This window comes from Ambystoma mexicanum, chromosome 6p (genome assembly GCF_040938575.1).
Source record: "Ambystoma mexicanum isolate Mex_15411 chromosome 6p, UKY_AmexF1_1, whole genome shotgun sequence".
Taxonomy (NCBI): domain Eukaryota; kingdom Metazoa; phylum Chordata; class Amphibia; order Caudata; family Ambystomatidae; genus Ambystoma; species Ambystoma mexicanum.
Window position 1 is genome coordinate 738,835,244 of NC_090935.1, and position 22,960 is coordinate 738,858,203.

Below are 22,960 nucleotides of genomic sequence, written 5' to 3' on the forward strand. Positions count from 1 at the left end.
AACTTACATGTGACTAAGCCATTGCAAAGGAGGTGAACAGCTGTTGAGTTCTGTGTGGCACCTCGAAGTACGTTGATGGCGCATGGATGATTGTGTGCAGCAGGAATACATGGGAGGAGACAGCCCATTTGAATACATTGCCGCGCTCCACAGCACAACGCAAACTGCCACAACTAGCGCCCTAGCGTTTGTGGGACCTGAGCACGACACATCAGCATCGCAGTGTGGGGACCAGATACGATAGGGAATCGCGAGATGTCTGTGAAAGGACTGAGAGCCAAATCCAAACAATCCACAATGGAGGTCTTTGCGAAAACGCAGCGGACCCCCCACGACAGCGGCGCAAAGCACGGACGCGGCCTCCACTGATGGTGCCGCAGAAGAGATAACCGTCAGGTCCTGGCGGCCATAACGGATTTGAGCCCCAAATGGGGCACAGCGATGGCGGACTTGGGGACGGCCCTGGAAAATAAAATTGACGCTGTGGGAATCGAAGTTACCCTGCTGCGTCAAGATGTCCGTGCGTTGGCGGAGAGAACAAGTGGCCTGGAAAGCACAGTGAAAGTCAACACAGAGGTGAGCACGAGCAATGCAAAGGAGGTCCATGTGCTAAAACAGCAGGTCGCCAACCTTGAAAATCGAGTGGAGGAGGCGGAAGGAAGAGCGAGGAGGAACATACGTGTGGGTGGCCTGCCCGAGGGGGAGGCAGGCCATGACCCCACGGACTATGTAGAGAACATGATCCACCAGGGGATAGGTGCAGAAAAACTCTCACAGGGGTTTACTGTTGAGCGGGCCCATCGGGCTTTGATGAGGAGGCCACGACCTGGAGCTCCGCCGAGGCCAATAATCGCAAGGATCCTGAATTACAAAGACAGGGAGAAGATCCTGGAATATTTCCGTAAGGGCGGGACAATTGAGAGAGCATCCACCAATATCACGGCGTACCCGGATTAGACGATGCTGGTGCAGAACCAAAGGTATAGTTATGTGGCCGTGAAGAGGAGGCTACGTGCTGCGGGCATCAAATATATGCTTCTATACTCGGCGAAGCTAAAAGGTGCTGCATAAGAGCAAGGCGCTTTTTTTTTCGACACTCCGGAGGAGGCGGCGTCGTGGCTGGACCTGCAGGTCTACCCGGAACAGGAGGCCGACTGAGATCGCCTCGAGCGTGACAAGTTGGTGCCACGGACATTAAGGGGATAAGTGGGAAGGTGGACTTGTTTCGGGAACACAGGCGATTTGAGTGAATTTGTAGCCCTTGGACCTTGTGCTCTGGCTGGACTGGAATATAGAGTATCAACTGCATGCTGGAACTGAATAGCATTAACATCATGCGTGATAGTATGGGTAGTAGGAGCAATGGGATGGTAGCAACCTACCCCCGAGAATTGGTAGTTAAGTAGCCATTAGGGCGACTTTACCCTGCTGAGCCCTGAGTATAGACTTGCTAGGCAGGGCTAGATGTGGGGGTGCCTGAGATCCAGGGATGGAGCTGGGCAACGGTTGGGGAGGGTGTTGTTGGGTATGGGTGGAGAGGAGGAGGGGAAGTTTGTGGTGTATATAGTTTTGGGGAGTTTTAGTTTGTGTATGAGCCTACAGGGAAATGACGAACAAATCAATGGCATCAGGTAATCTCAGAATTGTGACCTGGAATGTGCGGGGCCTGAATAGCTATCTAAAATGTAACAAGGTGATGATGTACCTAAAGAGGATGCGTACTGACATAGCTCTGCTACAAGAAACCCACCTCACCAAGGAGAAGTTGGAGGTGATCAGGAGGAAATGGAGGGGTATGGTCATGGGGGCCACATATTCGGCATATGCAAGAGGGGTGATTACATGGGTGGCACCGCATGTACCATTTCAGCTGCTTAGCTCGACAATAGACCCAGAAGGCAGAATGGTGGTGGTGGCGGGACTCCTGGAGAACAGAGAAGTGAATATCATAAATTTGTATGCCCCTAACCATGATACAGCGGTATATATCGGGTCTTTATATAGTAAAATTAGCCCCCTGGCGGGTGGCGCGATGGTGTGGGGAGGGGACTTTAATTGCACTCTGAACCCCAGGATAGATAGGTCAGATGACAAATTAGAAAAGCCGGCGCCAGCAGCTAAAGCGCTGAGGACACTGTTGATGGACCTCGGCCTAGAGGATGTGTGGAGAAGGCTACACCCAACGGATAAGCAATACTCGCACTATGCAGCGCCACACGACCTGCACACAAGGCTAGATTACGTGTTTGCATCTGCCAAGATAGTGGGAGAAATGGTGGGGGCGGAATACAAGGCCCGGCTACTCTCCGACCATTCGCCTTTGGTCATAGATTGGCGACATAAACCCCCCAGGGCACAAATCCCGACGTGGAGGCTCAGGACTGAGGCTCTACAGGATGCGGGCATCCGAGAGGATCTGAGGGAGGCCATCGAGGAATACTTTGAAATTAATACGGGCAGTGTAAGTTCGGTGGGAACAGTATGGGAGGCATTCAAGGTGGTGGTGCGGGGAGTAGCAATATCTAAATCCAAAGGGCTCCAAGGGGGTATTAAGCGGCAACTGCAAGTGACAGAAAGAGAGCTAGAGGACCTGATACGAAATGAGGGGACCACCCGTGCGAACAGGATTAAAATAAAGGACTTGCAGCTAGCTTGTAGTGAACTTTGGGACAGATTATGCAAACTGAACTATAAGAAATACACGGAAAGGCTGCATGCTGGGGGGGATAAGCCGGGTAGGTTATTGGCTTGGTTATACAAGAATGAAACCCCCCCGCTCGGTGATCAGAGAGATCAGGGACGCGGTTGGTCAAATCCATAATACCCAGGAAGGGGTAAATAAGGTGTTCCCCAAGTATGACAGACGATTATACGAGGACACAGGAGAGGACATGAGTCAAGATATACTAGATACGATAGAGGACATAAGGCTGCCCGCCTTGGATGACCTAGAGCGAGCGGATCTGGACGCCCCCATCACCGTGGATGCACTGGAGGCAGTGATCCAACACCTGCCCACATGTAATGCGCCTGGGGCGGATGGTTACCCAGCGAGTTTTATAAAACGTACAAGCAGGAGCTGCTCCAGCCACTGCTGGTCATGTTTAATGAAGCATATGAGCGGGGGGAACTGCCGGCGTCCCTCCGAGAGGCGGTGATCATTCCGCTCCTGAAACCAGGCAAACCAGACGCGGAATGCAGATCCGACAGGCCCTTGTCTATGCTCAATCAGCATAGCAAGATACTCACGGCAGTGCTAGCCAATAGGTTGAAGAGGGTAATTGGCAAATTGATACACCCAGACCAAACGGGCTATGTCCCCGATAGAAATATTACAGATAACCACAGGAGGCTACACCATATTATTGAGCAAACTGAGGGAGACTCGAGCGAGCTGGCTATCGTGTCGTTGGACGCGGTGAAAGCCTTTGATTCAGTGCGGTGGCCGTGGTTGAAAGCGACTCTGAAAGGATACGGGATGGGACCACGTTATATTAGATGGGTCCAGATGCTATATAGTACCCCGACGGCGAGAGTCAAAACTGGAACCACAATCTCAGATAAATGGCAATTTAGCAGGGGGACCAGACAGGGATGCTCCTGGTCACTAATGTTATACATCCTGGCATTAGAGCTGCTGGCAATATGCCTGCGGCAACAATACGGGGAGGTGGGGATCCGCACGACAGGGGCACACACCTGATATCATTGTATGCAGACGATGTACTTCTCTACTTGCGCTACCCAGAGGAGAACCTGCAATATGTGTTGGAGGTGATGGGTCGTTAAGCCACCCTCTCGGGCATATCGGTGAACCCCGGGAAGTCCAGTTTGTTCCCCCTGGGAAGGTAAAAGAGCACCCCATTGGAGAGGCTGCCCATGACATTCAGGTATCTGGGCGTAAATGTTTACCACAATATAGAGACAGAGCACAAACATAACACAGAGAAGGCGATGGAGGGAGTCAAGAATAGAATGGTGTTCTGGTCTAAATTACCCCTAGCCATGATGGGGAGAGCAGCTCTACTCAAAATGGTGGTCTTGCCCAGACTCTTGCACTTTTTTGTGAATGTCCTGTACTTAATCCCCAAACGCTTTTTTGTGAAACTTCATGGCATGTGCAGGGGCTTCATATGGGGCAACTCCAGAAATAGGGTGGCCCTGTGGAAACTACAGAACACATGTGATAAGGGGGGCATAAACCTACCAAATTTTGAGCTGTATTACATGGCAGGACAGTGGCTAGGTGGTTGTCTGAAGAAGACTCGGCAGAAACTAGGCTCTTGCAAGGTGAATCGGCTCCTTTTTGAGGGAGACAGTATGGCTGCGCAAAACTAAAATGGCGAAGATGGGGAGATTATTGAAGCTGGGCTGGGAAGTATGGCGCAGGACATGGAGAACGGCGGGTGACCTAGATCCGCTTTCCCAGCAGGCCCCGCTGGCAGTGCTATGCGGGGACGACTCCCAATTGTTTGAAGCGGTCCGTAGGTACTGGGAACCAGTGGGATTGGCCACCCTTGGAGACATATGGCAGAAAGGGGAGGCGTTCGGATTCCAGAAGCTGCAGGATGAGACAGGGGTGCATAGAGGCCAATTTATTACTTATACCAGGCTCATGAAAAAGGTGAGAGAGAGGTGGCCTGAGACTGTGCTAGAGGAAGAAACCGATGTCTCCCTAGAAACGATGTACGATGTCTCGGAGGGTGGGCACGAAATATCTAGGATATATGAGCTCCTGAGGGCCAAGGCGGGGAAGGAGCTGCTCCAATTGAGGCATGACTGGGAGGAGGAGGTGGGGGAACCCATGACAGAGGGACAGTGGGATAGAGCCCAAAGGTGACCCGCAATGCGAGACTTCAGCAGATCCAGCTGTATGTCACTCAGAGCTTACCTGACTCCCAGTAGAATAGCTAGGTTTGGAGGCTCGGCTGTACAAAAATGCCCCATGTGCGGGGAGGAGGAGGCAGGACTACTACACATGTTCTGGGCCTGCACTGAGGTGCACAGATTCTGGGAGGAAATAAAGATGAAAATGGCTGGTGGGGGAGTGGTACTGGACGTAGGATCTGCTTGGGCTTGCATGCTCGGGAATTTCCCCAGGCCACGTCATTCGAAGCATATCATTAAAATGAAGGACCTGGCCTATATTTTGGCTAAACGCAGAATCGCAATGTGCTGGAAAACGGCCCACAGACCCAGAGTGGAGATATGGTGGGCAGACCTCTTGAGATGGGCGGAAGCAGAAACTGTGGTATGGTTTGAAGCTGTCACCGAGGGGGGGGTGGGGAGGAAGCGGGCCCCCTGATAGCCTGGAGGCAGCTGGTGACCTCAATGGCAAGCCCCCACCAGGTCAATCATGATACAGAAGACTCAGATGAGTCAACGAACACAGATTCCCGAAAATGCTCATGTAGATGATGAGTGTGATGGCTCGAGTTTGTGGGGAGGGACGGGGGAGGACGGGAAGAGACAATGTATAATTTGATGTTTTGATATTGATTATGTATGTCCTAAAAAGTTACCATGGTTGACGTGTTTGTTATAAAATAATAAAAATTGTTTAAAAAAATAAATATATACATACATACATACATACATACATACACACACACACACACACACACTAGAGCGGGGACAAGCTTTTGGATACTGAGGAAATGTTGTGACTAGTACAGGAGGCAGAGGGCATAAATGGAGCTTCACCATACCCAGAAATGTGTAAACAGCGTGGTGCTTTGGGCAGAGCTCGAGAATGCATCTTAAATTCAGTACAAAAGCACAGTAGCAAGAGCCAACATAAGATCGAAGGGCCATCCTTGTTAATGTACGGACAGCTGTGAGTGAACAGGTCATCCATGGCCAGAAATCTTTAGGTCTCCCAAGGAAATATTTTTGCATTCATAGAAACTAGTCAGTAGGCAATATGTATTGTACCCTCCAAGCTTCTTTTGCTACAGACAATCTGTCCGCCTCAGACACCAAAGAAAGGGTTCATAACGTGTCCATCCCAAAAATGCACTTCAAAATGGATGGCCACGAATACCAGCCAGCAATCAACATTTTATTTTTCATAATACTGCTTTATGGATAGAAAAAAAAACATCACAAAGGGAGTATTTTGAGTTTTCAGCATTGTTTAGATAAGTAGATACTGTTCATTTTCTTCTAAATTGCATAGCAAATATTAAGACCAGTTTAATGTCAGAAACTACGGTTATTTCTGCTAAAATAGGACCTTTCAAAATAAGATTCAATTATTAAAATTCGTGGCTAAAACTCTTTCTTTGCAAATAGTATATGACAAAGTACACCAAACCTGGATTTATACAAGACATGATCTCATTTATAAACTATACACAAGTATTGTACAAATAAACTGCTAAACATTCTGAAAATTGAAGTGGTAATAGAACATACAATGTTAAAAAATACTGCAGTGCCTGTTGATAAGTATTTATTTTGGTCCATTTGGGTTGAGTTGTTTTAACCAAGGGCTGTGAAATCTAATCATTACATATGCAGTTCACCAAAACCTGTTTTCTATTGTAGCCACATTTTATTCTGTGTCCCCAGTCATGATTGAGAGAAATTCCTCTTGATTTACTGTTTAAAGAAAGAAAAATAACATAAGTTAGCAGAGAAACGTACACAGCTTACAGGTATGCAAATTAAACTCAAAATATGTAATTAAGATTCTCAGTAGCCAGTAACGCCTGACGTAAAGAGACATTTTGCCTGAAGGAAATAGTCCAAATGGCCATCCCCTCAGTTCTGAATCACAACAGGCGTGAACATGTTAAGTATCTGGAAGTGATCATAAGCGTTGTGTTTCTGAATGTCAAAATATAACAAGTTAGTAATCTTCCTCAACATATTAATGTTCTTGTCAAATTGTGTCAAGAATGGGCCCACCTTAAACATCATGCAGTTCGAAAGCATTACGGCATTTAATGTACAATTTCAGTCATTGTAAATGCCTTTTTTAATTACGTGTATATAATACAAACACCAGGATAATTTAGATAGATCTTCAGGAGGGCTAGAAAACTATACATTGCCATACATTTTTTAAGAGACGCTACCAATGCTGGCCCATGTCGTGCTCCCCTTAACCAAAATCCCTCAGCCTTTTTCTCCTTTGGGGCATACATCAGGGGTTTACAATCACCCATAATGCAGCCTTGTGGAGCAGAAAAACCTAGCCCACTCAAGAAGGGAAAAAAAGCTTTCCCGGAGGTGAGATTGTTGGCATCTAAAGGCTCAGAAGAAGCTTCAAAATCAATAAAACAAAATGTTTGTGCACGAACACGTTTTTCATATGGTATGTAATGGCATCAATGAATCGACTTGGTTTGAGCACTTGCAAACCCTCTATACAACAACCAAAATGCAGGAAATCAACTTTGTAAGACACTACATTCAGACTTATTTCAGCTACCGAAGGACAACATTTCACTATGATTTTATGATTTCTACCATAGAGGGAGTGCATATGGCACAAGCCTATCAACACAAAAATATAGCTCCAGGACCCGATCATATACTTACGGACATTTTCAAAAGTGGCCCCATCATTAGGGCCCCTTACATTCACAAAATCTTTAATGAAATTAATCACAGTATTGACATCCCAAGCACTTTGAGAGGAGCAATAATTATCCCCATATATAAAAAGGAGGATCCGGACTCGCCTGTTAATTATCACCAGATTCTCTGCTAGACTAAAAGCTAAATTGTATCCTAAAATTATATTGACACGACTAGAGGAATGGATTCAAACAAATACCCTATTGTCAGATGCACAAGCAGGTGTCAGGTAAACCAACTCAACGATTGATCAATCTTTTAAGTTTTCTTGATTATGCCAAAGTATGTATTGCTCAGGAAGCAATAGGGTTGTATGGCATTTTTTGACCTGCAAACAGTATTTGACAATGTACCACGCAGTTGTCTATGGTAGACTACATTGGAAATGAAGATCCCATTTTGTTTATTGGAAGCTATGTATGAAAATAATTATGCTGCAGTTCGCTGGGGACTGAGTGGGCAATGCACTAACCCTTTTAGAATATCAGACAAGGCTGTGTCTTGCCCCTTATTGCATATTGTATATGTCAACGAGATTACTATTACAATAGACCAATTGAAAGCTGATGCTCTGCTTCTGTGAGGCATCAAAAAGGGAATTCTACTTTTTGCAGATGATGCGGTCCACATCTCGAAACACCAAGTGGCTTACAGCACCAGTTGGACTCATTTGCTAGTAAATGTAATGAGAAGGGGATAGCGATTATCATCTCCAAGCCAAAACATAATGGAAGGTCACCCTCCACGCTCTTTTCGAGTAAGGAGGTTGAATTAGAGTTAAAGGAATATTACTTCACTCCCACACACTTGTGATCCACTTTCATAAAGGGCTTTATTGGTTGGCCCAAAATCGAGGTAGTAATCAACTTCCCATAAGGTTTTAGGGATAGACTCTCTCCCTTGCACTTTAAGTATAGAAAGCGCAGGCCCTACCAGCACCTATTAATGGGACAGAATTATGGGTTTTATTGAGGCATTTCAAGTCGGAAAAAACAAGGTTTGCCCTACTTTGCTCCATCTGTCATGGTAAAGCTATAGCTAACGGTTAGGGAGATCACCAACTTGAACATTCTTTTGTAATGGCTCAGATTCTGGAATACCCCTACACTGAAAAGCTATCAGGAGGCTGCAAGAGATGTATTAAGGGATTCAGCTGCTTTGAAAATCCCGTTTAACTATGTAAAGAAAACGCTAAACGTTGGAATTGTCTACCTTATGGGTTGACTCTGGTGCACATGGAAATAGCTACAGAGTAGTTTTAAATTTTGCATATGAAAACTGGTTCGGAAAGATATCCTGGACTACGGTGTATATCAAAATCGTTAGTCAAAATACCTGATGACAAAGTATGCATTGTAAATATCTTAAATCTCCATTTGCAAAATTGTGCTTTGGCATTTTACCACTTGCCAAACTTACTACCCATTGAAATGGCAGTCTGCAGTTTGAGAGTAAAAACTCCTTGTGGGATCGCTTACCAAACCACCATCCCCTTATCCCCTCTTTCTTCTCACAGATCAGAACCAGTTGGCTTTTGCTGGTCTTTAATAAGGAACAGCAACTGTCAGCCAACACCGTTCTAGGATGCCAGATGGCACAAGGTGCAGCCCTGGCCACACCGCAGTCATCTCAGTTGACCAATAAAGCCAAACAGCGGGAGTGAGGTCACTGTCAGAACAGGGGGAAAAGAAGATATTAACCCTCTGCAGCCATGAGGGGAAAATGCATGAATTACAGAAACATTAATGCTGCCCTGTAGAACCAGGAAACTGGTCATAGGGAAAAACGCCCCCCCCCACATCTGTTTAACCACTAGACAGACTCGTGCGCCTTTAGGAGCACATGAAAAGCTCTGCCCTTCTGACATGCTCTGTGCTGCCAGCTTTACCTGACTGCGTGTCCTGATGCCGTCCCAGAGTACTCCTTCCCTTCCCATAGTGAGAACTTCGTGCTCAGTGAAGGCCAGATGCTAGTGGCCCCGCAAATCCCCAAGCACTTCTATAGAATCACCTTTCCTGTTACCTGGGAACAAGAGTCAAAAACACACGAAGACCCAGCAAAAGCTTGCAGAGAACCAATCAGGCCACGGAAAACCTCATACCTGCAATCCTTTGCTCAGCAGAAACCACCCCAACCCATTTCAATGGGACCACTTTCACGGTATCCTGGGTGCAGGTGTCAACATATCCTAAGACCCAGTCAGATTCCAGAATAACCACATCCCTGCAAACTCTTCATACACTAGCAGTGCCTGCAAGGAGATCTCTTTCTCACCCAGCATGGAATTGTATGTTCTGGCAGATGCCCCGCAAGGAGGCCAATTTGTTACATATGTTTTACGCCCGCCCCTCTCTGCGATCCTATTGAAATGGGGTCTGACATTTTTATGAAGGAGGCAGGCCACACAGAGCCATTCTCTCAAGCAGCTATTTTACTGGGCATAACAGAACCAATGGCTAAAGTGAAACGCAGGTTCCTCAATGTGGGTTTTTTACTGGCTTAATGACGCGTTTTGCTCGGCTGGAAGCAAACCGTTGCCGTCCTCCCCCCTCAGTGCAAGACTGGTTAAGTGACCTTACATGGGTTAAGAACATGGAAGAATTGTATGGATGGAACACGGGTTCATCTCCTTTCCAGACAAAATGACATCTGGTCGGGCTTTTGCCGTTATCTCTCAGACAATGTAATGTCGGAGTCTGGATCGCCTCCTGCTGCTGCTATTCCAAATTGTTGTTTTTTGGATTACTGTGCTACATATCTTACTATGTTGTCATCAAGCCATTGGAAAATAAAGTTTTTTTAAAAAAGCATGGAATTGTAAAACTGGAGATGAGAAAAGCAAAATTTAGCAGCCAGGCATACAAACGACGCAGCATTCACACAGCCCTCAACAATGAAACATCGCAAATCGAAATTCATAGGTAAAAGGGAAGAAAACAGACACAAAATAAAACGTGACAGCACCAACTCCTCTTATCCAGCAGCAGCCCAGTAAACCAAGGAAGGGAGAAAACCTGGATGCTACCCAAAACAAAAACACAGAAAAGTGCATGGCCAAATCAAAAACGATAGCCAGGCCTTTCAAAAACGACCATTATCATGCAACCTCAAGGCCAGGAGATCATTTTCATTTAACACCCGATTGCTCCAGCAAATCTGCGGTCGGTATTTGGTCTATGCACTATAAAAGGTTTTTTTCTGTTAAAAAAAGAATGCGGTAGCACTCAGAAAATAAACTTTGTCTTTATAATGTACTTTCCGACATCATAGATTACTAGTTTATAATCTATGGATGAAAACATTACATGGCTGCGCCCATTATAGACTGAGCTCCTCTACCATCTAATGTGATTCGCCCATCATTTTGTGCTCTGTCAAGGATGCTCTGTACGTTCATTCTGAGAGAAGCCGTACTTAAGGAACATACTGGAGGGGCTGGAAAAGGAGGAGTGGAGCAACAGAGCTAAAATCAAACATTAATGCAACAGATCGCCCTCTTTGCACTTCTTCGTTTGTTTTCCCTTTGGACACTGTGCCCTGTGACAGATGGCGAGGGGTGCATATGAGGCTATATCTTCCAACTTTCTGGATCTCGGTTATGGCATCAATGGGGTTTAACTGGAAAGCCTGTCTGGACTGTGTTGAGTAGAAATCACCTTAACAAAGGGGGGTCTGGGAATCTCTCTACCAGCACGAACACAGCCCAATGACCTGTTCTTGGGTGAATAACCCCTGGGAGAGACTCTACCAAGTCTTTAGCTCACTGTCCCTTTCACAGAGAAGAAGAAATTTCCCCGCATATCAGCCTTTGTCCTGCCCAGGGGCAGTCCAGCGCCAAAACGCTAGGCAATTCTCCTCTGAACAAGAGTACCATCAGTAACCCCATACACGTGTTTCAGCCTTGTTGGGCATCATCAGTGAGGTGAAACTGTTGCCTCTCTAAGAACAGTGAGCAAGGGGTCCACGTCTGGATCGCCCTGTTAACTTAGGGTGAAACCCAAAGTTAATTTATTCAAAACAAAGGGGGGTCTGGGAATCTCTCTACCAGCACGAACACAGCCCAATGACCTGTTCTTGGGTGAATAACCCCTGGGAGTGACTCTACCAAGTCTTTAGCTCACTGTCCCTTTCACAGAGAAGAAATTTCCCCGCATATCAGCCTTTGTCCTGCCCAGGGGCAGTCCAGCGCCGAAATGCTAGGCAATTCTCCTCTGAACAAGAGTACCATCAGTAACCCCATACACGTGTTTCAGCCTTGTTGGGCATCATCAGTGAGGTGAAACTGTTGCCTCTCTAAGAACAGTGAGCAAGGGGTCCACGTCTGGATCGCCCTGTTAACTTAGGGTGAAACCCAAAGTTAATTTATTCAAAACAAAGGGGGGGTCTGGGAATCTCTCTACCAGCACGAACACAGCCCAATGACCTGTTCTTGGGTGAATAACCCCTGGGAGAGACTCTACCAAGTCTTTAGCTCACTGTCCCTTTCACAGTTTCACCTCACTGATGATGCCCAACAAGGCTGAAACACGTGTGTGGGGTTACTGATGGTACTCTTGTTCAGAGGAGAATTGCCTAGCATTTCGGCGCTGGACTGCCCCTGGGCAGGACAAAGGCTGATATGCGGGGAAATTTCTTCTCTGTGAAAAGGACAGTGAGCTAAAGACTTGGTAGAGTCTCTCCCAGGGGTTATTCACCCAAGAACAGGTCATTCGGCTGTGTTCGTGCTGGTAGAGAGATTCCCAGACCCCCTTTGTTTGCATACATTAACTTTGGGTTTCACCCTAAGCTAACAGGGAAATCCAGACGTGGACCCCTTGCTCACTGTTCTTAGAGAGGCAACAGTTTCACCTCACTGATGATGCCCAACAAGGCTGAAACACGTGTATGGGGTTACTGATGGTACTCTTGTTCAGAGGAGAATTGCCTAGCATTTCGGCGCTGGACTGCCCCTGGGCAGGACAAAGGCTGATATGCGGGGAAATTTCTTCTCTGTGAAAAGGACAGTGAGCTAAAGACTTGGTAGAGTCTCTCCCAGGGGTTATTCACCCAAGAACAGGTCATTGGGCTGTGTTCGTGCTGGTAGAGAGATTCCCAGACCCCCCTTTGTTTGCATACATTAACTTTGGGTTTCACCCTAAGTTAACAGGGAAATCCAGACGTGGACCCCTTGCTCACTGTTCTTAGAGAGGCAACAGTTTCACCTCACTGATGATGCCCAACAAGGCTGAAACACGTGTATGGGGTTACTGATGGTACTCTTGTTCAGAGGAGAATTGCCTAGCATTTTGGCGCTGGACTGCCCCTGGGCAGGACAAAGGCTGATATGTGGGGAAATTTCTTCTCTGTGAAAAGGACAGTGAGCTAAAGACTTGGTAGAGTCTCTCCCAGGGGTTATTCACCCAAGAACAGGTCATTGGGCTGTGTTCGTGCTGGTAGAGAGATTCCCAGACCCCCCTTTGTTTGCATACATTAACTTTGGGTTTCACCCTAAGTTAACAGGGAAATCCAGACGTGGACCCCTTGCGCACTGTTCTTAGAGAGGCAACAGTTTCACCTCACTGATGATGCCCAACAAGGATGAAACACGTGTATGGGGTTACTGATGGTACTCTTGTTCAGAGGAGAATTGCCTAGCATTTCGGCGCTGGACTGCCCCTGGGCAGGACAAAGGCTGATATGCGGGGAAATTTCTTCTCTGTGAAAAGGACAGTGAGCTAAAGACTTGGTAGAGTCTCTCCCAGGGGTTATTCACCCAAGAACAGGTCATTGGGCTGTGTTCGTGCTGGTAGAGAGATTCCCAGACCCCCCTTTGTTTGCGTAGAAATCACCTTAGGTGGCAGTGAGATGACAATGGAATTATGTAACAGGGTAAGATCTGTTGCGAGTGTCTTATCCAAAAAAGGGATGACAATAACATTTGACTGTTGGTACTAACAGGCGACCAGTGAGGAGAGTGGGTTACTGGAAATAAAGAATAGTTGTGTTCTGGTAAGGGTACAGTTAAATATATCCAAATACTAGTGGCTTCCCTATTGTGGAAGCTCCTAGTGCTTCTTCCGCACATGCCTCCAACATACGGTTCAGATTGGTGCTGGCTTTGTATGGCTGTCAACCTCTAAAGAATACCACTCAAGAGGGTGACTACTTGGAAATTAGCCCTGGTACGGCCCTGGAGGATTGGACACATTAACTGGCATAGATGGCAGAATTACAAAGGATAATGAATGTGCTGAGTGGCTGCAAGTTTCTGTAGGTCATGCCCTTAAGCTGCTTTAAGCGCTATTTTTAGGTTCATAGGTGTTGAGGGTTCCACAGCCCTCCCTATCCCCAATTACACCCTCGCTAATTAGTGTTCGCATTGACGGAGGATACCATAGACCCATTAGGCATCCACAAGCAATCGGGGAGAGTAGGTGGGGTGGATGGTGAGAGCTACAGGACCAGTCCCTCCCCAAGACAAGTGCAAGCTGTAAGGATCCAACACTACCATAAGGATCTAGTACATTCCCCGTGTTGCCCGGCAAAAGAGGAAGAAAGGCTATGAGAGACAATCTGATCACTGTTACCTCCAGAAAGGGTTTATGTGTAGCTCTGCCTCTTCTTGCAACACCAGATTTTGGACTTTGACATTTCCAAGATGGACACCCCACACTGTCAATGACAGCAAGGCTTTGAAGTCAACCTGGGACTGTGGACTAACCAAGCCAAACCCTGCTTCGTTGAATTGTTCAGTAAAATGTTGTCTTCCCAATCCTGAACTACTGAATGTTCAACTTCTTGTTTGGAGCCTGCAGAATGGAATCAAGGGTATCGTCTATTACGATTCTTCAATTCCCCATTAAGCTACCAACTCTATATGGAACCATTAACAGACAAAAAGATACTGGCTAAAATCAAACAAAAAATTCCTTAATAGCCAATTGAGTACAAGCAAGGATCCTGACAGACCCCTTAGGCATGTCAAACAGCATCTCAGACCATAGAAACACTGTGCACCTCAACAGAGGGGCATTATCTCTACACACAAAAAACCCTGATTGTTAGGAAAACCTAAATTGAACCGATAGGACAGCACATTCTCAGAAGCACATGCCACTGAAATACTCTAACAACTTAATTTATTCATTTTTACATTCATAAAGCACACTTAACCAGAGGGTATCAAGGCGCTGTTACAGCGCTCTTACATTACAAGGTTACATACAGAAGTACTTGTGCTGACAACTTGGGGTAAGGAGGGAAACAAAGGGACACTACCTAAACAAAAAGCCATGTTTTCAGGAGCTTATAGAAAATCTAATACGATTGTTCAGCTCACAGGGCAGGTGGAAGAGAGCTCCATAGCTTGGCTGCCATGGCCAGAAAGCTCGAGCCGCCTACTTTAGCCCATTTACACTTGGGCATGGTGAGCCTGTGAGCATAGGTAGGCAAATCTGGTCAGCCTTGTAGATTGGGCTTTCACAATTTTCTGTGACATGTACGGGGGACAGAGTTTGAGAGGCATTTGTGTGTGATAGACAATGTTTTGAAAATAATCTGTTCTCGTATTGGGAGCAAATGTACATTTCTTCTGACGTCAGAGATTACGTTCTTGTCTAGGGACGTTGAGGGCTGCTCAGAGCGTTATTCTGGATGACCTGCATCTTTTGAATGTTCATGCATTGACGTGCCTACGAAGAGAGCATTACAATAATCTTGTGTATAGGCGCGCTATAAATAAAATAGCGTATTATATCAGGAGGTCAACAAGGGGTTTAGTGAAAATGCTGTAGAGGGTGGGGGGGACACAAGAGCCTTGAGGGATGTTGCAGAAAGTGGGAGCCAGGGGTGCACTGGCATTATCAGCAAAAACTCTTTCCTTCACAAAGGACGAGATCCAAATTGTAGCTTTAGGCAAAAGGTTAGCTGCAGAAGGGAGGTGTTTGCAGATAATCTTGTGGCCCATCAGTCAAACGCCACCGAAAGCTCTAGAAGAAGGAGGGCTAGCTTCCCTACATCTTTGATGACATCTAGTTGATTCTTTAAGTCAAGCAAGGCTGACTCGATGCCATGGCCTAGTCGGAAACTAGATTGGCACATTCAAAAGATATGATTGGATTCCAAGTAGTGCTGAATTTGGAGGTATGCTGCCCGGTCAGGATTTTCAAAAGGAAGGGGACAGTGGTGATAGGTCGGTAGTTGTTCGGGCAGTAGGATCTAGAGATTTTTTTTTTTTAGTAAGTGAAGTACCCAAGCTTTCTTAAGGCTGGAGGGGACTAGGCTGGTGGAAAAGGAGGAGTTGCTAAAGGTTGTGTTAAACTGGGCCAAGGCGTCAGAGCTTTCCTTGATGATAGTGGCAGGCCATGCATCAACTTTACATCTGGAGGGTTTTAGGCCCTTAATGGACTCACACAAGGAAGGGAATCCCTTGACCGCTGCCCTGCAGGAAGGGTGCTATACGAGACCACTTTAAACTACAATCAGGCAAACCACGAGGGCATTTCATACAGACCCCTCATTGCATTCATCAACAGCCCACTACAGACAGGATAAGAACTGAAAGTTCTCAAACACTCTGTGGTCACATACTGCTTAAAATAAAATATTTAAAAAAGAAATCATCCTCGACTTCCAAAGATCCCAAAAATTCTAACTTCATTTCAGGACTGCAGTGGCAGTCTAACGCCCTGGAAAAAATGGTCACTGCGCACCACCAGGCACACACACAATCCAACAACTTACTGGATACAAACCCGGAAGGATTCCATCCACCCAACATAACAAACCACACTGGTCTTGGTATGGCACCACCTCTGTTCATATGGGAGCATAATGTCAAAAAAGTAAAACAAAGTACAGGTTAAGAGAATATGAAAAACATGAAGGTTTTTATTAGGGAGAATTCTCCAAAAAGTTGCTCATTCCCTTCACCTTAGAGACCCCCAGCAACTTTGCTGGATTTTGAGGACTTGATTTTTTTTACCTGGAGAGAGTGTGACTCTTTCCCACTCTCGTATGTATGTTGATATGAGTTTTACCTCTGTGTTTCCTTTGGTTATGGAGTCTAACCAACTCCATCTTTTTCAATTGTGTCACGCAGCACCCTCAGTGCAGTGACACAGGGAAGCTTTCCCAAGGTTTAAATACCTTCTCTGGGATAAACTACTGTTTCCCAGAGTAAGGGAAGTGAAATTGACTTTACTAGTCTTTTTAAATTCCTAGACCCAGCACACACTATCTTTTTTTTTCAACTTAACATTTTATTAGAATTTTCAGAAACAGATGCACATGAAGCAGTAGCATAGCATTTAAGGCACATAGATAATCGCCAATGATGGCAAAGACATGGTCAGCGGAGCTGCATGTGATATAAATGATTGTCCCCCTCTCCCTCCCCTTCCCCTACAACATGGTTCACCCTTGCAACCAGCGGGTTAGTGGTGGCCATCTCGTGAGAGCCGGGTATTGTTCTGAATAATCCATGAATGGCGCCCAGGTGTTCAGGAAGTGATTCAGATTTCCATTGCGTATGGCGGTCACTTTTTCCGCCACCGCGATTTCCCAATATTTGGACCACCACAGGGGGACAGAGGGGCCCTCCGCGTGCTTCCATAGGCGAGCCATTGCCACCTTAGCTGCAAGCAGAAGATGCGTGCAGAGCCTGGAAACCCGTCCTGACAGTGGGAATTCCCCCCCTCCCGTGTCTCCCAAGAGTATGATACCGGAATCCCATGGAAACGCAAGCCCGGTAATTGCTTTGATATGGTTTGTTACTTCCCGCCAGTACCGCTCTGCCTTAGGCCAGGTCCATACCAAGTGAAATAGGTTGCCCTTTGATGCGCATCCCCTCCAGCAATTTGGGGGAATTTCAGGGTTAGCTTTGCTCAACTGGGCCAGGGTGACATAGTACCTGTAGCAGAGCTTATATCCTCCCTCCCTGTTTGTAATGCATTGCGTACTTTTGTGCAGCCTTTCCTAGATCTTTCCCCAATTCTCCACCTCAATCACCCATCCCAGGTCCCTCTCCCAGTCACGCATGTACTTTTCCTTTACTCCCGGGTCAGTTCTATCTAAGCACACACTATCTTACAATAGAGTGCTGGAGGGGTTACTTAGTATCCCCTATGTCTAGATAATCATGTAAAATTCAAATGTTACCCTTTCCTCTCAGAATGGCTGGTGGCAGTGGTTTTACAATGAACTACCATGATTTTTCCCGACCGCAAACTATTCGTAGCTCCGGTAATGTTAAATCACGGGAGCCATATTTTTCAAGATGGCACCGAAGCCTCCTTTGTTAAAACAGGTCCCGGTCTTCTTTTTTCGCCATTTGTTTGTGGAAAGGTCCTTCGAGTTTTTCTCTGCGCACGAAACCAGGTTTGGTCTCTTTGTTCATTTCGCTTTTGGCGGGCTTCTGGAGTTAAACCCGCCTCTGGCTCCAGAGTGCCTGGGGTAGACAGGAGTGTGGGAGGAGCCCGAAACTCCCTGCGCTTAGTCTCCTAGGAGACCCAAATGCACTCTGTGATGATTGGCTGGGTGACTGTCCGGCAAGGACAGCCACCTTGCTCGGTGAGTGGCAGCTAGGCTGGAATGAATTGGAGAGAACTGAATAAAAGGCAAGTCTTTTGGCTTGGAAGGCAGAGCCGACCACTGGACGAAGGAACCGAAGAACAGCTTGAAGAGGACGCCTGCTGCAACCCCTGGACCGTTGGTTTGCCCGGTGAAGCCCTGCTGCAGTGCCTACTTGCAAAGTTTGAATCGGCAGAGGAGACCCTGCAAGGACGACTTCTCCCTTTGAGTTGGTGGGACCAATCAACTCCAAAGTAAGCCACCTGGACACTCATCTCGGAGCTGGTTGAATTTCCTCAGAGTTGCTGCAGGAAACCGTAGAACCAGGGAGAGGGACACCAGTTTGTGTGCGTTACTTTTAAGCTGGCCTAAAGCGTTTGGAAGATCCTCCAGACTCCCACGACGTCGGACCGACCAAGCCTGACCCCCCCCTCAGCTGAGTGCGGGACCCCAGAAGCGAGGACAGTCCACCTGGACAGCCAGAACCAGCATTGTTACCAGTGCGGTAGCTGAAACGCAAAACAGCCACTGAATTTGAAGTTTGCCAGTTGCAAGCTTTTGACCATCCCAGTGCAGTGAAGGAGGAGTCCTCTTGTCCCTACGACTGAGGCCCAGGAACAGCGAGATCTGCAGGAACTGCCAGGAACAGAAGTCATCAGCTGCATCTTTTTCTTCATTGTAAGGTACTGTAAAACAAGACAGAGAACTTACCTCTCACTGTGCTTGAAACTTTTGAAACTCGCAGGCCTAATCAGCTAGTGACCCCACATATGATTCTTCTTTTTACAAACTACTTCTAAGAACTTGTGCAGAGACTTTTTCGTTTGCTTGCAAGAACTGCTTTATCCTACCCAAGACTTTAGCCCAGTGACTTTGGCCTAGCCTATTGAATTTAATTGACTCTTCTGTTGAACTCAAAGTATTTGCACGGTCAAAGAATAATTGTAGTCTTTTATGTTCCGATAACCTTTGCCTTTTACTCCTCTTGAAAAGTATTCTGAATGCCAACAGTATGATATTAATGTCCCCAGCACCCTTGTTACTAAAGTCACCTGTGGGTGTATGTTGTGTCTGTGGGCCATCCCAAAAGGGTCTTGTCTGATTCAGAAACTGATTGAAGTATATTTGTGTGTTCTATAGAATTGCCTCCTTCTAGTGAATGTTGTGTAACTGACTGTGAAATAAATTAATAAGTGTTTAACCAAGACACCATGAGTGTAAGAGTTTATTTGAACACCTGTGATTGTAGACCTCTGTGTAACATCATTACTGCTCACATTCCCCTCTTGAAATAAGCCTGGCTGCGCAACACGCTACCAAAACTGTGTAGTACAGACTTCTACCAAAGGTTGGTTTGCTTACACTGTGGCCATAGTTGTGTGTAGTGTCCCCAAAGGGTACTGCATACAAACTTTGCCTAACAGTTTTCGCCATTTTAATGATGATACTGATGCCATGGTGTTTTAGTGTCTATGCCACTTTCCATTAGGCATGGTTTCTGCTGGATTCAAGAGAATTTTTAAAGTTGCCAAGGTACGTGGCTGGATGGCCAGGCAGTGCAAATATTAAACATAATTATGAAAGTTTTTATTAGCAATAGGGGCCTCTTGCTACGTTAACTAGAGCCGAGCCATTTTCAGTTAGGCCTTGTTGGAGTTTGTCATTACACTGACACGATAGGTTCTGCTATTAGCTGCACTAGGCCTCATTTATCATATCCTGTAATTTTATTTATTTAGCCTTCATTTCTGCTTCTTTCCGGAAAGTCTTAAAATTGCCAAGGTCCGCAGCGGAAGGGTGCAGAGCAAACATTTGTTATTATTGCAAGATTCATATTCCTGTCATCCTTTCTCATGCAGATTTTCCCATCAGTTTATGTTCTTAGCATTGGGAAGAAGATAATACAATAGTTGCAGAAGACATGTTTTGGTGTAAACCAGGCCTCTGGTTGCGACATTTCCAAAGTGTTGAACTAGGCAGTGACAATACTGCCCTAGAGGATTCAGAGTTCCTGATAAAGTGGCTGATAATAGAAATAATAGAAGAAAATACTCCTCAAGAATGCAGCCTCTGCCACATATTTTATGAGGCCTTGCAAACTAAGTTTCTGTTTGTGGCCTAGCAAGAAGGATGAGCAATGGGGTTGGCAACATGCATCAATACATAGTTGCAAAGGAATAAGCTACTTACCTGTAACTGTTGTTCTACAGCATGGGTCTGGCATGGTTTCACATGCTCATGAATATTCCCAGTCATCAGGCTGGGAATCCTTGGTAAAGAAAAAATCAGTTTCAGTTTCGTTTCTGAACTGTCTTTCTAATATTATCCAAGCACTGGTTTCTGGGTCATACTGCCCCCAGCCAATGACTGCCCTCTACTAGGTCCCTCCTCTGGCAGCCATCTTCAGATTTGGTAGCATGTAAAGTGGCAGTAAGACCAAGAGAAGAGCCACAGAGGGGTAGGCGGGAGGGTTCGCATGTGAATCCATGCCAGACCATGCTGGAGAATAACAGTTACAGGTAAGTAACTTGTTCCTTCTCCAGCATGGGGTCTGGCATGGATTCACATGCTCATGAATACAAGAATACATAGCAGTACACACCTGCACTACCACGGGAGGTGGCAAGGCTCAACATTAAGCATTTCAACAACTCAACATTAAGCATCTCGTACCTCCTCACCAGTCTCGCCTTCAAGCGAACAGGTTGCGCAGCACTGCCTGGCTGACTCTGGACTCCTCCCTGGAATCCCGGTCGACGCAGTAGAATCTCGTGAAGGTGTGTGTCGACCTCCACATAGCAGCCCTGCAGATGTCCAGCAGGGGCACACCAGATAGGAACGCTGTAGTAGCAGCGATCGCTCTGGTTGAATGGGCTCTCGGACGGCCGGGCAACGGTCGGTTTGCCAACCGGTGACAGTGCATGATGCAGCCGGAGAGCCATCTGGAAATGGAAGCCTTCGAGAGGGCCTTCTCTTGGTTCACAGGTCCAAAGTTCACAAACAGCTGTGATGTCTTCCAAAAACTCTTTGTGCGGTCCACGTAGAACTTCAGCGGTCTAGCCACATCCAGCGAGTGCAAAGTCCAGGTAACACCAAGGGCTCGTTGAAATGGAAGTCCGACGGCACCTTGGGCATGAAAGAGGGGTGTGTCCTCAGCACTACCCTCGCCTCGTGGAATGTCAGATATGGAGGCTTACAGGAGAGGGCCTGGATCTCTCCCACTCCGCGTGCTGAGGTGATGGCCACAAGAAAAGCTGTCTTACACAATAGGAACTTCAGCGGTGCCGAGGGCAGGGGCTCGAATGGCGGACCCATGAGCCTGGTCAGCACCACATTGAGCTCCCATGCCGGGGTCAGAGCCTTCACCGGCGGAAACAAGCGGGACAGTCCTTTCATGAACTCCTTCATCAGGCGATGTGACCACAGCGACGACCGCCCCGGAGTTCTGGTGTAGCCGCAGATAGCCGCCAGATGGATTTTGATAGAGGCACGTGCCAGCCCTGCCTTGGCCAGCAACAGCAAGTACGGCAGCACTTGAGGGGCCGTGATCCATAGGGGGTTGATCTTCTGTGCACAGCACCAAACAGAGAACCTCTTCCACTTATGTCCATAGCACTTAAGAGTCGAGGATGCCCTGGTCTTTGCAAGGACTTCCTTGCAGTCCCCCGGGATGTCATAGCCTCCGAACTCTAGTGCTGCAGGAGCCAGGCCTGCAGGTTCAGCAATCCCGGGTCGTGATGTAGGATGGCGCCTCCTTCCCTGGCCAGAAGACCCGCGTCCGTCTGCAGTTTGACGGGGGGGGCGCTGGCATGTCCAGGAACCATATCTGCCTCGGCCATGCTGGTGCGACGATCATCCTGCACCAGGTCCGTCTGAGTTGACTGATGAGTCGCAGAAGCAACGGCGGGAATACATACAGGAACAGGCCGTCCCAGGGGAAGGGGAGGCATCGCCCATGCTCCCTGGTTGGGGAAACCTGCTGGCAAACCTCCGGGACTTGGTGTTCGTTACCGTTGCGAACAGATCGATCTGGGGGCTGCCCCACCGCCGGGATAGGAGATCCACTTGATCCTGCTGAAGTTCCCACTCGTGGCAGGAGTGCAGCTCCCTGCTGAGTGAGTAGGCAACAGTGTTTTTCACTCCTGCCAGATGAAAAGGTACCAGGAACATCCCCTGGCCGACAGCCCAGTGCCACAGATCCTGCACTTCCCTGGATAGGGCTGGGGATCTGGTAACCCCTGCTTCCGGATGTAGAACATTGTGGTGGTGTTGTCGGTGAAGACCCGTACCACTTTGCCCTTGAGGGACTGAAGGAAAGACCGGAGGGCCCAGAACACGGCCTGAGTTCCAGGACGCTGACGGGCAGGGACCTCTCCTCCGGGAGCCAAAGGCCTCTTAGGTGGAGATCTCCAGTGTGCGCTCCCCATCCCTCCAGGGAAGCGTCCGTCGTCACCGTTTCCTGGTGCGCTGGGATAAGGAAGTCTATGCCTGCCGTGAGATGCGTGCGGATATCCCACCACCGGATCGCTTGACGGAAAGTCTTGTTGAGTGGGATCTTGTCTTCGAAGCATCTCGCCACCTGCATCCAACAGGCGTCGAGGAACCCCTGCAGTGGCTGCCTCCGCAACCTGCACAGACGCACGAGGCGGATGCACAATGACATCATGCCGAGCAGGGACTTGATGGTCCTCACCCTGGCCACTTCCATGGTCAACAGCCATCGTACCTTGCCCAGGATGGCCCTCGTCCTTTTCTGGGACGGTGAGGCCAACCGCGCCATTGTGTCGAGCCTGGCACCTAGGAATAGGGCGTCCTGCGACGGTAC

The 22,960-nt window shown here is 47.4% G+C and overlaps 1 protein-coding gene across 4 annotated transcripts in view; it reads right to left on the minus strand.

Moving 5' to 3' along the window:
* Positions 1-6,026: 6,026 nt before the first annotated feature.
* Positions 6,027-22,960, minus strand: part of CETN3 (centrin 3) — a 514,649-nt gene continuing 497,715 nt past the window's right edge. For all 4 annotated transcript variants that reach the window (XM_069627612.1, XM_069627611.1, XM_069627613.1 and 1 more), the window contains one exon: positions 6,027-6,603. In XM_069627612.1, coding sequence (XP_069483713.1) covers positions 6,557-6,603 — 47 coding nt within the window. In that variant the 3' untranslated portion in view covers positions 6,027-6,556. The remainder of the gene's footprint in view (positions 6,604-22,960) is intronic.